The sequence below is a fragment of the Podarcis cretensis genome (genome assembly GCF_951804945.1).
Source record: "Podarcis cretensis genome assembly, chromosome: 10".
Taxonomy (NCBI): domain Eukaryota; kingdom Metazoa; phylum Chordata; class Lepidosauria; order Squamata; family Lacertidae; genus Podarcis; species Podarcis cretensis.
This window is the reverse complement of record NC_137179.1, coordinates 33284330-33298638: the sequence shown is the minus strand read 5'-3', so window position 1 is coordinate 33298638 and position 14309 is coordinate 33284330. Positions and strand designations below refer to the sequence as shown.

At 40.4% G+C, this 14309-nt stretch overlaps 1 protein-coding gene across 10 annotated transcripts in view; it reads left to right on the top strand.

Annotated features, from left to right (window-relative positions):
- The window catches only part of ATF7IP (activating transcription factor 7 interacting protein), a 74450-nt gene that overhangs the window by 39531 nt on the left and 20610 nt on the right, over positions 1-14309 (top strand). For all 10 annotated transcript variants that reach the window (XR_013843034.1, XM_079993372.1, XM_079993371.1 and 7 more), the window contains exons 3-5: positions 9793-9873; positions 12381-12526; positions 13822-13959. Coding sequence is in view for 9 of the 10 variants with exons in the window: in XM_079993372.1 (XP_079849498.1) it covers positions 9793-9873; positions 12381-12526; positions 13822-13959 (365 nt within the window). In the remaining variant the exon portion in view is untranslated. The remainder of the gene's footprint in view (positions 1-9792; positions 9874-12380; positions 12527-13821; positions 13960-14309) is intronic.

Here is a 14309-nt window from a genome sequence, read left to right as displayed (position 1 = left end):
TCCCTATTTATCTACTTGCACCCGGAGGTGCTTTCGAACTGCTAGGTTGGCAGGCGCTGGGACCGAGCAGCGGGAGCGCACCCCACCGCAGGGATTCGAACCGCCGACCTTTAGATCGGCAAGCCCTAGGCGCTGAGGCTTTAACCCACAGCGCCACCTGCGTCCCACAAAAGTCTCTGTCTAGAAGCATGCTATATATGCTATTTCCTTTCCCTTTTGAGGAAAAGGGATTCAGTGCAAGGTTGTATTTTATAGACTATCACCACCATCTTGATAAATTTTGAAGCCATAATACAGGTGCTGTAGATCGTTCAAAAGTTGTGTAGCTATGGTCTATACGATCATCTGATACTCATCATCTTCAAGGGTGATCACGAGTCAGTTCTTGAAGTTCAATGGATTACAGTGCTCAGATACCAATTATTGAGGAAGAGGGTAGAATTGACTTACCTGAAGCTGATATGCTGGACTTCCGACAACAAGCACCGCCTGAACACCAAGTAGCAAACTTCAATGTGCACTGCAGGCAGTAAAATTGCTTTAGCAGTTAGTATGAACTCACCTTCCCTCAAATAAAGAGGACCACCCATATTCTCTGCCTAATCTGGATTTATATTATTTCATTTACCCTCACTCACCATTACTCACCATTAGACACTGGTTCACAGTGGAGGCAGCTGCTCTGGGATGAGCAGAAGATGAAAATGCAGTTGGGTATCATCAGCATACTGAGGAGTGTATGGACATAAATTTGACCTCAGACTTCATGTGAATGTGTTGGGGACAGTATCAAACACTTGAGGAATGCAGGACAGTATCTCATAATTCTATATTCTGAGACACTAATTGGTATGAAATTAATTGTGTAACATCTCTAGACCTTTACAAGCCCAGAAGAACAAATGGTCAGTATTTTCAAATATAGTTGAGATATTTTGGATCACAGCTAAACTTTGCAATCAGTGAAACTAGAATGGTCTCTGTAGTTCAGCCTGCTTTGATATTATTTCCACAAAGAATGCCTCAGGCCACAGCCACGTCCCACTTAGTGCTCCAAAACGTAAATGAGATGGCCACAATCTTGATGTAAAGTTGACTTCTTCAGCAGTAGTGGCCACTGCTTTTTAAAGATTAATGTCATACGCCTCTCCCAAAGAATGGCACTGATATTTTCCTTAACCTTTGGAACTATGTTTTACGACTGGATTCAACTAGCCAATGGAAAGAATAAAAACAAACTAAAAGAAACAGCTGTGATGAGCAGGTGCCCTAATGTCATGGCATCTAGTTTGAACAAAACCCTAATAGTTTTATACATAAAACAGCTATCTGTTTTTGAGCTCCACTAGTTGAAAGGCACTTGGAGCAGCTAACAATTTAACATGTAACAAAAATCACATACAAAAAAACCAAGTAGCCAAGGTAAGTAAGTCTTAGACGAAATCAGCAAGTTCTAAAACACCTCGTCCAGGAAAAGGTTCTCCATCTCATGCCAAAAAGTCAACAAACACTGCCCTGGAAGTGCATTCCAAAATTGGGGCCTTTTCAGTACATCACCCCAGTTTTGGTCATGATCCTTTTCACATTCAGTGGTGGAGGAACTGTTAAGTGCCTTTGAGGAATATCTCAGCAGTGAACCAGTGACATATCTGGACATACTTTCTGTGGTAGTGTACTTCCACAACCTCTGTTACCATATTTAGAAGAAATCAGATGAATGACACTTTGGATGCGGTGGGTGCAGGTAAGAACATCTCTGCTTCCATCATCAGTATACCATAAGTCAAATGTATTCCATATATGTTTGGTTGGATTCAGCTGAGGGTTGCACCATTTGTCTTCAAGCTGTCATGATGCTTTATTATCTGCAATCCCCCGATAAACCAGAGGGTTGCCCAACTGCAGCTACAACAGAAGCACCTATTTGCATTTTCCTTTGAAATATTGGATTACAAATCCTTCATAATTCTGGACAAGGTGAGATCTCTGAGCTTCTGAGGGCAGATCATTTTGACTATTAGGAGTGGCAGTTCTGGTTAGTGTCCTGGCATTCTAACCCTGTATCAGAAAATAATCTGTCCATGATAAGTGTATCATTGTTAGAATTGTTAGAATCATCCTATTTTTGGCTTGTACAAACAAATTAATAGTCTATGTCAACAGTATATTAGGAAAGTTCTATGTTGTTGTTGTTTAGTCGTTTAGTCGTGTCCGACTCTTCGTGACCCCATGGACCAGAGCACGCCAGGCCCTCCTGTCTTTCACTGTCTCCCGCAGTTTGGTCAAACTCATGCTGGTAGCTTTGAGAACACTATCCAACCACCTCATCCTCTGTCGTCCCCTTCTCCTTGTGCCCTCAATCTTTCCCAACATCAGGGTCTTTTCTAGGGAGTCTTCTCTTCTCATGAGGTGGCCAAAGTATTGGAGCCTCAGCTTCACGATCTGTCCTTCCAGTGAGCACTCAGGGCTAATTTCCTTAAGAATGGATGCGTTTGATCTTCTTGCCGTCCATGGGACTCTCAAGAGTCTCCTCCAGCACCATAATTCAAAAGCATCAAATTCTATGAAAGTTCTATGGCAACTATCAAATACTAAGCTAAATGCTTCAGTGTGTTGCTGTGGATGTAGATGTTTCTCAGAACTACTGCTTTGGAAAAGACTTTCACACAAGATGTACACTTCTTTGTATACATTTAGAGTTTGCTAGACATCAAAACAGGCAGTATGCTAACAGATTTTCCAGGCCCTCCTTAGCACAAAGTGCAAAGTGCATGAAGTCACAGTTAGTTAAACTTCATAGGGGATACATTGCTGAAAGGATAAAACCCTATAGACTACACCTGTACACTTATTTTCTACTGGAGCTGATTGGTCTAAAATTGCACTATCTAGCCAGGTTTGTAGCGTCTCCATAAATAAATTAGATATATGTACTTGCTGATACTAGAAATACTGTATCCAGCGTCCACTGAAAAAAGATTTTGAATGGATATGGCCCATGACTGTGCTGCTCCTCCTCCTTACCTGAGCCCCATAATATACTGTCTTCCTTCATTGCCTAATTGGGTTGATGTAACTTCTCATTCACAGTCACTTGCCAGGACCTATTATGGGCAGTCATTCAAATTACACTCAATATTTCCCCCTTCTCTCAAAAGTAGCCATTAGCATTCAAAAAACCTTGCAGTCAACACTGTAGGCATGGCCAGACTTGGCCCTCCAGCTGTTTTGGGACTATAGTTCCCATCATCCCTGACCACTGGTCCTGTTTAGCTAGGGATGATGGAAGTTGTAGTCCCAAAACAGCTGGAGGGCCAAGTTTTTCCATGCATGCGGAAAACACTAAAACATCCACATTCTACATAACCATAACCATTCTACATTCACCATAAAAACCTACTAAGTGAATTTGATAATTCATGTAAGATCATACATGAAAGCATGTTGACTTCACTGTGTTTTTTTCACATTTTATTGTCATACGTATTTGTCAGGAGCTTGTTCTGCACTTGAGTAGGACCCTGGCAGAGAGAAATGCCCGACTGGCTTGTTCTCTCCCTCCTGGTCGATCGTTCGGGAACTTCAAAAACTTTCTTCTGCCTGAACATCACAGCGACCAATGCCAACAGACGTCAGCACACTTAGGGATCCGCAGAGTGTTCGGAGTTTGCGTAACAGAACTCTGCAACTCAGCATTTTGCCTAATCTACTTTATTTACATATAAACGCACACGGAGCACTGCAGCGTGGCTCCCCCTCTCTCTAGCATCAGACAGCAAAGAGGAAAAGAACAAAGGACAATAGTCCCACTTCACAGAACACAGTAACACAAACATCCTGTCTCTGTCACTTCCCACACACTGGAGTCAAAACATACACCGTCATGTAATAGACAACAATCCCATGACTGCAATCATAGAGCAGGAATTCTAACAGTATTGATGGATATGGTACTTGGCTACCTTATCAATAAAGTTCTTACATAAAACTTTTTTTTACAAAAGCACTAATTTATATTTTCCAAAAACTATGCAAGCATATTTAAGGACTGTTGTGATCGGTATAGATTCTGCCTTGTTAATAGACTTCAATTTTTTTAAAAAAATAATTTTTATTAACAGGCCAATCACATCACATTAATTCCAAATCACATTAATTCAAAATTACACAGCCAAATTTTTAAATTTTTTGTTGGGGGTACCCATGCTTCGAGCTCCGAAAGGGATCCAGACATCTCTCTTGCTGCTGCTTTAATGTACACAGTTCTGCCCAAATAGTATTCACAGTTCTTTTCAATCTTCTCTTTGTTATTTTCTTCATCTTCTTGTTGTTATCATATATTCCTTTCTTTGTGATCTCTGGTAGTCTCCACAAGTGGGTTGAAAACAAATGTTATATCCTGTGTGGATTTTACACTCTTCCAAGAGCCATATCAAAATGAACAGATGGCATTTCCGTACTTCCGTACCTCTGTACAAAACATTCCCAAAGTCTGTCCGTTGATTTCCACAGGCCTGCCAGTCTCTCCTCAATTTTCTCAGGGGGCCCTGCCAGGTCAAACTCACAGTCCGATATAATAACAAGCCATGGTCCTTCTCCCCCTCACTCATCCTATGCAGGCCTGCCGTAATAAATCTCTTTTTATAACTGCATCACAAAGAGCTTTCATTCCTTTCCCGATGTTTCCACAAGCCATGTATTTGATTAGTGATTTATTTCCACACAGTTCTTAATCATCCTGCTTGTGATCAGTAATTGCAACGATTCTTTCTCGGGGAGAGGGTTATTGGGTACTCCCATAACACAAAAAAAGCCCCCCCCCCTTCAGTCCCGCTCCGACATACCGATCCTTTGATGAATCTTCTTCTTAATTTATTGTTTAAGTCCAGCCCGTTGCTCCACTTCACAGAGATCCCTTTGATTAGCAGTCTCTACTCCCGATCTTCACTCAAAATATGTGCATTTGCTTCTTTCCAATTGTTTATTTTGAGCTCCTACAACCAGGCTGCGCAATCAGAGACAGCGTCTGGGAGAGCCGGTCCTACACAAGGGCTTTGTACGTAGTGCCCTCACCCCCTTCTTTCGAATCCGGGGGTGATTTATGGCAACTGCAGGCAAGGCAGTGTTCCCCATTCCCTTGGGGTAACAAGGGAGGCTGCATACTCCCATATCAGCCTCTTTATTACCTCGTGTGAGCCGGAGAGATGGTATTGTCGGCCATCTTCCAAGAGACTTCCATTCCTTCAAGAGGTGCTTAGCTGGCATTGAGGAATCCTGAAATTGATCTAGAACCAGGGTTGTTGACTGCCTCGCTTTTTTTATTTTAATAAATGAAACTTTTTAAAATAATGGTTTAGTAACTATAAAATAAATATACATTTTTAATGAACAATAATAATAAATGAATGGCAGAACATGAGGTTGAAATGGTAGAGTTGGAGAGAACAGATGGTGAAATTGAAATGTATTACATCTCTGGTCTCCACCTTGAAATCTTTGTAGCCTTATCTCTCATTAAAGTAAATGCATTCCTTTCCCATGAAGGAAGGATCAAGTGGCAGAGTTACTTTTGCTTTCTAGGCAACACTTTGGTCAAAAGAAGAGGGGGGGGGGAAAATAGCATTCAGAACTCTCTTGTTCTTTTAAACAATTTAGAGCAGGCTTTTGTTCTGCCTTCAGGCCTTTAATGACTTTAATGAGCAACCTCCCTTCCCTTCTTGAAGCCAGAAAGCAGCTCACATTATTGAATGTAAATTTCAACTGGCAGATGGTGAGTCATAAATTATAACCCTCTCAGAAATAATTAAGAAACAGAGGCTTTTGCATACCCCATACCCACCAGGATCTTATGGCTTTTGGGCATGATGTTGATTCCTCCACTCACAATTCACTTAACCTTTTCAGGGTTCCAAGGAGCTGACAGCTTCTTGTTCTCCTGACACAGAAAACTTATTTCAGAACATCAGGGATTAGTCCTCTATTCACTGCCCCCCCCCAGTAAATTCTTTAGCGAAGAATCATGTTTGGCTATCATTTAAAGGTAAAGGTACCCCTGCCCATACGGGCCAGTCTTGACAGACTCTGGGGTTGTGCGCCCATCTCGCTTAAGAGGCCAGGGGCCAGCGCTGTCCGGAGACACTTCCGGGTCACGTGGCCAGCGTGACATCGCTGCTCTGGCCAGGGCCAGAGCCAGAGTCGCACACGGAAACGCCGTTTACCTTCCCGCTGGTAAGCGGTCCCTATTTATCTACTTGCACCCGGAGGTGCTTTCGAACTGCTAGGTTGGCAGGCGCTGGGACCGAGCAGCGGGAGCGCACCCCGCCGCAGGGATTCGAACCACCGACCTTTCGATCGGCAAGCCCTAGGCGCTGAGGCTTTAACCCACAGCGCCACCTGCGTCCCTCTTTTGGCTATCATTTATCGCCACATAATTATCTCCATCAGCAGCCTGCTGACAAAAGATGTTCAATCTACCATGTTCCTCCCCTGGAAGTTTGCCTGAATTACTTCTTGGCTCTAGATTCAATCTAGTATATATCGAACTGGGCTCCTTTGGAAGGAAAAGTGGAATGGAAATGTAATAAATATATAGTGTGAATACCAAATCTGCAGGAACACAGATGTCTCCCTAGAATCTGATGCCAGAACTGGATATGATCAGCATACTGATGATCCCTCAGCCCAAATCTCTGGATAATGGTGACCTCCCCAGACATTTCATGAAGATGGTTTCATGTAAATGTTTTACAGACTGGAGGATGAAATTGACCTCTGCAGCTATAGCCAGTAATATAAAAAGCCACTGAAAATTCCTGGGGATTAAGATGTCTGTACTCACCCTGTCCGTTTGCCATTTTAGTTTCAAAACAAGGACAGAAATCGGATTGAAGTGAATCTAGATCATTCTTTTCAGGAAACTCATCACAGTCTCTAGAATTGAGCAATTTAGCTTCATCACACTGTTCAAAATCCATGTATTCTGCTGGATTGCACCCTTAGAACTAATAGCAGATAAGAAACCACTCTTTGTTAGTGTGTGGGCAATCATAATTGGCCCATACACTTTCATGAGGTTGGTGGGGTGGTTGGTGATCTGGACTAGGGCCTGAGAGATTAGGATTCAAATCCTCACAGCTGTTAAGTTCTTTGGGTGAACTTGGGCCAAGTCCCTGCCTCTCAGACTAACCTACCTCATAAGTTTGTTGTGAGGAAGGGCCATAACTATGCATACCACCTTGAAATCCTTTGGGGAAAGGTGGAATAGAGATGTAGTGCAAAAAATAAGCTAAGCTACTCTGTAACCAGCTAACAAACAGGTAGTTATGAGAGAGATCTTAATACCTCAATTACACATGAACATTTGTTCCAAGTCCTACACATTATTTGTTCAGATGATTTCTATGCTGCCTATCAATGCAAACATTCTCAAGGAGGCTCATAACAATAAAAGCCAAACACAGCAAAACATTTACTGTTTAAAAGTTTAACAGATAAAACTGGCAGCACTAAGACTCCTATAGTATTTACAGTCAAGCTTCTGAGAAAATCAGAAAGCCGCTACCTGACATGAAAAAGAGCCTCTTTGGGGAAAAGAATTCCATAAATAAGGTGCCACAGCTGAGAATGCCCTTTTCCCAGTCTCCATTTGCCTTTAAAAATTCTGCTCTTGCTTCACTGTTGATAGTTGGAGGCACCTGAAGGTAGGCCTCTGACTGCTACCTCAGTGTTCTGATGTGCTGATACAGAGGTGGTATTTCTGAAAGTTTGCCTGGAATCAGGAGATTTTAAAGTAAGCAGCAGCACTTTGAATTGCTCTTGTAAACAGTGAAGAGATACTCCCTTTGATTGGTCCCAGTCCAACAATTAACCTGCATTATGAAATAAGCTATGTTAACTTATGATCTCTCTGTGGCTTTTGATGCCATTGGCCATGATATTATCCTAGAACAGCTCTATAGAATGGAAATTGGGGACATTGTGTTACAGTGGTTTTGGTCTTTCCTATGGGACCAAATCCAGAAAGCAGCACTCTTTGGCCCCGTGGCAGTTACGCTATGGGTGCTACTGGGAGTGGTCATTAATTGGGGGGGGGCAAGGTATTGTTAGTACTCTAATTCCCTATAACATCTGATTCCAGAGAGGCTATGCAGGCCCTGGATTCATTACCTGGCCACAGTAGTGGGACAGATGACAGACAACAAGCTGAGTTTGAATCCTGGTGGTTCCTGGTCCAAGAAGGTGGTCAATTGCCTGCCCTGGATGGGGTTGCACTCCCCTAAGGAGAAAATTCACAGTTAAGGGAGTGCTTCAAGATCAGTCTCCTGAAGCCTCTCCAGATACCATATTTTTCACTCTCTAGGATGCACCTTGTTTTAGAGGGGGAGAACAAGAAGAAAAAAAATCTCCCCCTCTCTACTCAGCGCCCCTTCAGCGAAGCAGTAGGAGAAACGGAGCCCCTTCCATTTCTCCTCCCACTTGGCTGAAGGGGCGCTGCGAAGCTCTCCCTTTCTGTTGAAGCCAGGAACCCGAAGCCTCTGGAGCGCAGCGGGACCTCCCGCTGTGTTCTGGACGCTTCAGGCAGCTATCCCTGAAGCCTTCAGAGTGCAGCGCGAGTTCCCACTGCGCTCCGGAGGCTTCAGGTTCCTTTCGCTGAAGCCAAGGAGCCTGCATTCGCTCCATAGGACGCATACACATTTTCCCTTAATTTTTGGAGGGGAAAAAGTGCGTCCTATAGAGCGAAAAATACAGTATGTTCCATGTCCAGGATGTGGGTATCTTTACTTTTACCTATGTTTCATGTGTTTTATTTCTTTTTAGTTACAATTGATTTTTATTATATTTTGAATGCTTTAAAAACACCCAATTGAAACTTTTTAATTACAAATTTCAATGTTTCGTAAACTGCTTAGAAGTGAATTTTTTTTAACAAGTGCTATATAAACTTTGTTAAATAATAAATTTCATAAATCCCTGTCACTTCTTTAAGTGATACTTTGGGTTTTATCCTTTCCTAAATACTGCAATCAACCTACAACTGGAATCCCATCTTGCTGAAACTAAAAGTTTTTAGAAAGAGACCTGAAACTTGAGAAAATAAATGTGGCAATAACATTAGTGCTTAGAAGTGAGTGCTTGCTTATTGATTAAATAATAGAATGAGGTTTTAAATGTTTAGAAAACATTGTGATTTACTTGTATGAGGAGTAATGCTAAGATATTATTGGTTGATGTAACTGTGGGATGAAAGCATCCAGAATGTTAGCTAAAGGGTTACTGCTCTCAAGGACTGTAGAACTCTGTGATGTCATATGCCTGAGACAGTTATGTCAGTTGGTACAGTAATGTCAGTTAGTAGCAGTATTTTGTTGGAGAGCAGCTGAACTGCTGTGCTGCTGTCTGCCTCGGAGTTAGTCTGTTATAGTTTTGTCGTAGATACAAATCAATGTAATATGTATTGGTAACGTAAGTTACACCTTTCTGCCTTGTATATTTAACAAGTGCAAGTACACTGAGTAAAAGTTACTTATTTAAACTTTAAAAGAGAGTTTTTTTAATTTTTATAGGAGGGAAAAGGGTGAAATGGCCTGGGCTCTCTTTTGCATAACTCTGTAAAGTCTAATTCCCACAGTAACTACGTAATGGTGTATGTGGTTTTTTAAACTAAAATTTCAGGTTGTTTTTTTCTGTGTGTACACATAAGAAAGTAACTTACATAATTAGCTGTGAACATCTTTTTCAACATAACTGGTTAGGCTTTGTTCAATAAGGTAAAGTGGTTTATCTTTCTCGCAGAAGGCAAAGCTGATGAAAAACAACTGGAAAAAGTAGAAGAAAAGGAGCATGACAAGGAGGAAGAGAGACCACCAGAAAAAGGTATGTATGGCAAAGATGAAAAATAGTTTTGCTACAAGGAATTGAATTACTGCATTCCTGTATTCAGACACTGTTGGAAGTTGTGTACATCCGTAATATCTTCACTAAAATGTTTGCATATATTCCAACCGTCTTAACAGGAGCGCTTCTCGCCAGCCATCTTGAAACAGGAGCTTTATAGTGCTGTTCACGCTTTGTTTTCCCCATCTAGCTATGCTTTGCTATGTGTTATAGTACTAGAAGGTTCAGGGCTAAATAGCAGATGAGTGAGAAAGGCTAAAAGATAGTCTTTTTTGTTCCTTCTTCCTGAAACATCCCTGTATGGTGAAGGGGAGCAGAGTTTTTACCCTTGTGATATATCTTCCCACCCTTATATCCCACAAATGGTTAAAAGAGAATGGAGCAGCCCTTCTCATTTTTTCCTCTTTTAAAAAAAGAGTTTATTTTGCATTTTCAAGTTTACAAACAACAAATAAAGCAATTAAGATCTAATCAATAAATCCCCTTTGACTTCCCTCACCCCTTTTGTGGATCCTTATGCCAACCCTTTTCTCCTGCATCTCCTCTGTTACTCAAATTTTACCAATCTTTAAATAGTCCATACTTCAGCTTTTATCTACAAGCAGTGCTTTTTGTCTGGGGGGACATGGGGGGACGCATACTCCTAAACATTTTGTGAATCTTTGTACTTTTACTGTATTTATTTTCCCCGATTTGAACTATAAAATGCTGATTTTCTTGAGTCAAAATGAAAGTACATCTAAACATTTTTTAAAGAAAAAAAGCACTGCCTACAAGTATTATATCAATCCTACTAATGATTTTAATTGTTTACAATAATTCTTCAGCTACGTTATGTACTTTCCCATTCCTTATTAAAATTCGATTCTTCCTGGTACCTAATTCTTCCAAACAGTTTTGCCATTTCGGCCTAGTCCATTAGTTTTTTCTGCCATTCTTCCTTGATAGGTACTGTATTTTCTTTCCATCTCTGAGCTAACAAAATGTGGGCAGCTGTAGTAGCATACATAAATAGTCCCTTCTGGTCATTTGGAATCTCTGCACCTAAAACTTCTAAAAGAAAAACTTAGGGTTTCATAGAAAATGTTGTATTTAACATTTTTTTCAATTCATTGTATATCATCTCCCAAAATGCTTTTACTACTTTTCACATCCACCATAAAAGGTGCCCTCTTTGTCTTTACATTTCCAGCATCCATTTGATCTTGATTTATACATTTTGGCTAATTTGCTAGGAGTTAAATATCAACAATACATCATTTTCATATAATTTTCTTTCAAGGTACAGTGGTACCTCAGTTGTAAAACGTAATCAGTTGCAGAAGACAGTTCAACTTCCGAAACGTTAGACAACCGAGGCGCAAAGGGCGGTCGGCAAAGTCAATGGAGGGAGGGTAACACAGTGAAAGCCGTTTGACTTCTGAGGCGTGTTCAAAAACAGAAGCAATTACTTCTGGGTTTTCGGCATTCTGGTTTTGAAATGTTCAGCTTACGAGACTCTTGAAAACTGAGATACCACTGTATAGCAGGCACGTCCAACTCACAAGAGACTGTGATCTACTCCCATTATAAAAATTCTGGAAATGATCTACCCATGAAGGAGGGGGAGCCTAAGTTGCCACAGTTATTTACCTTGGGGGGGGGGACATCAATCACTCACCTATAACGATGTTGGAGCGGTAACGACTGCTTTCGTTTCTTAACTTGCCGGCAAAATACAATTAAAGACTGCCCATTTGACGAAATGGAAGAACAGAGCAATGGAGGAGGGGGCGGGGACTTTCAATACATTTAAAATACAATAAAACCAGATGTTAAAAGTCAATCACTGAACAGGACTTTCTCACCCCAACTGCTGCTGATATGTGTTGCTATTGGGACAAGAGTAGCTGGGAGGCAAATGTGTTTCAAGGCCTCCCTCTAGTTCTCAGACATATCAACTACCACTTTGTTACAGAATCTCTGGGCTACAACAGACCTCAGAACAACATATTCAAGTCCTCATGAGTATATGTGACATAGTGTTGGCAGTAATTGATGAGGTGGGACCACTGAGTCAACAGTGCAGTAAAATAAGTAAAAGTTATTATGCCATGCATTTTGTATTCCCTTTAAACTGATAACAACAACAACAGTTCTATAATTTATACCCCACCCATCTGGCTGGGTTTCCCCAGGCACTCTGGGCAGCTTGCAGCATATCCAAAAACATAATAAAAATATCAAGTGTTAAAAACCTGCTACAGAAATCCCTTCAGATGTTTTCTATAAAAGTTGTGTAATTATTTTATCTCCTTGACATCTGGAGGAAGAGTGTCCATAGGGAGGGCACCACTACTGAGAAGGCCCTCCACCTGGTTTCCTGTAACTTTGCTTCTTGCAGTGAGAGAACCAGATGAATATTTATTTTTCAAGTTATTTGTCTTGAATGAAGAATATATTGGTGGTCAATTGAGTTCCTTGAAGAGTGTGCTGTATCCTTCTAGGTGAGGCATCAAGAAGAAAGCGTTCCAAATCAGAGGATATGGACAATGTCCATTCTAAACGCCGTCGACATACGGGTGAAGAATATGAAGCAGAATTTGAAGTAAAAATTACAACTAGAGGAGATATTAATCAGAAACTAGAAAAGGTAGAGTTGATTCCTGCTTATCTTGCAGACATTTGGCCTTTTAATTTCAAACACTTCTTTTCCACCATCAAACTTGCAAACATTTTGTCTTGAAGATCATAATATTTGTCTGTGTTATGGTGAATTGAGTGAAAGGAAACTATTGTATTGTTATTAAGTTCCAATCGATCCCATAAGATAGAAATATTTAATACTGGAGTTGACCAATATTTCATATTTAGTTTGGCAACAGTCAGACCAGGAAATACATTCTTCCTCTTTAGCTCCTTATATCTGTGGTGAACACAGAGTAGACCGTGGACCACTGGCCAGTTACTGGCTGACCGCCTGTTGGTTGTTGTGGGGGCGGTTGTTGTTTTTTTGCAAAGAATGCTGGTTAAGTCTTTAGTCCTGATCTGACTTTTTAATTTACTAATTAAGAGTGTATACCAAACATCTCTTAAAATGGCTTAAGTAGGATCTTGCTGTATCGTATCAAGACCCTCATGCAATATAATCCTTAACATGTGAGATTAGGAAAGTCTCAGACTAGACTGATAGTATGGCTTATGGCTTAGGAATGATGTGTTGTTGTTGTCCAGCAACATCTGGAGGGTTCTCTAAGTTGTATGCTACATGTAGTGAAGCCCTGTGGATGCTTGTTTATATGCAAATCAGTAAAGGTGATTTGTCTAATGCACCCAAAAATAATATAATAATCAAAATAACAATAAAAATGTATAAATACAGTTTCATTGACATTGTGGTCAAAACTGGGATAAATATATCCACTTAAATGGCTTGTTGGGAGAGGAGAGTCTTTAGTGGTTGCTGGAAAGACACTGGAAGTTGTTGTCTATCTGTAACTTTCTATGTTATATACAAATAGCTACCCTTAAATAAGTTGTAGATTTTGTGCTCTAAACCGCCTGTTTAGAGGAAATTCCTTTTCAAATACATGTTGTAAAGAACAGTCTACAAATAAATATGGGACATAGTTGGCATTTTAGACACGACAAACTAACAAGTGTGACTCTTCTCTAAAACCATTAATGGTGTGGATCCAAAAAGGAATGCAGAGAATGACTTCACTCACTTGCAAACACTGAGATCAAAAAAAGATTTTTCATAGACATGTTTAATGAAACTACATGATCAACAAGCAAAAACCTAATTATTGACCTTAAGTTTTGTTTAAATACTAAAATAAAGTTTAATTAGATAACCTAATAAAGAGTTATGTAATGCTGAGTGACATATGTCTAATTGTACTGTATATAAAATGTTAATATTAGCATTTTCATGTGTTTTCGTAGGTCATCCAGCGGTTGCTAGAAGAAAAGTTCAACGCACTGCAGTGTGCTGTGTTTGATAAAAATCTAGCAGATCTGAAAACAAGAGTAGATAAGATTGAATGTAGCAAGAGACATAAAACTGTCCTTACCGAATTACAGGTATATATACAGATCTGTTTAAGACTTTGTGGTATTGTTTTTCAAAAAATATTTTTTCAACATTAAAAAGTAAGGCTCCTGTTGGTGTGTGTAATTTTTCCTTCAGATACTAGTACTCTTTTTTTGGTTTTGTGTTTGTTTTATCTTTTGTGTTGAAATAAAATCTACATATCAGTTTAGTGCTAGCTTTTGGCAAAAGAAAAGGTTCTTTTAGGAAATGCTTGTTAAGCTGTGTTTAATGAGGAGCTACAGCTTAACCACTCTCACAGAAGGGAAGGGTCTGGCCCTTGGGCAGCAATTATAAAAGTGAATGGAGGTGGAGAGAGGGATACAGCCTCAGAAAAGGGCAG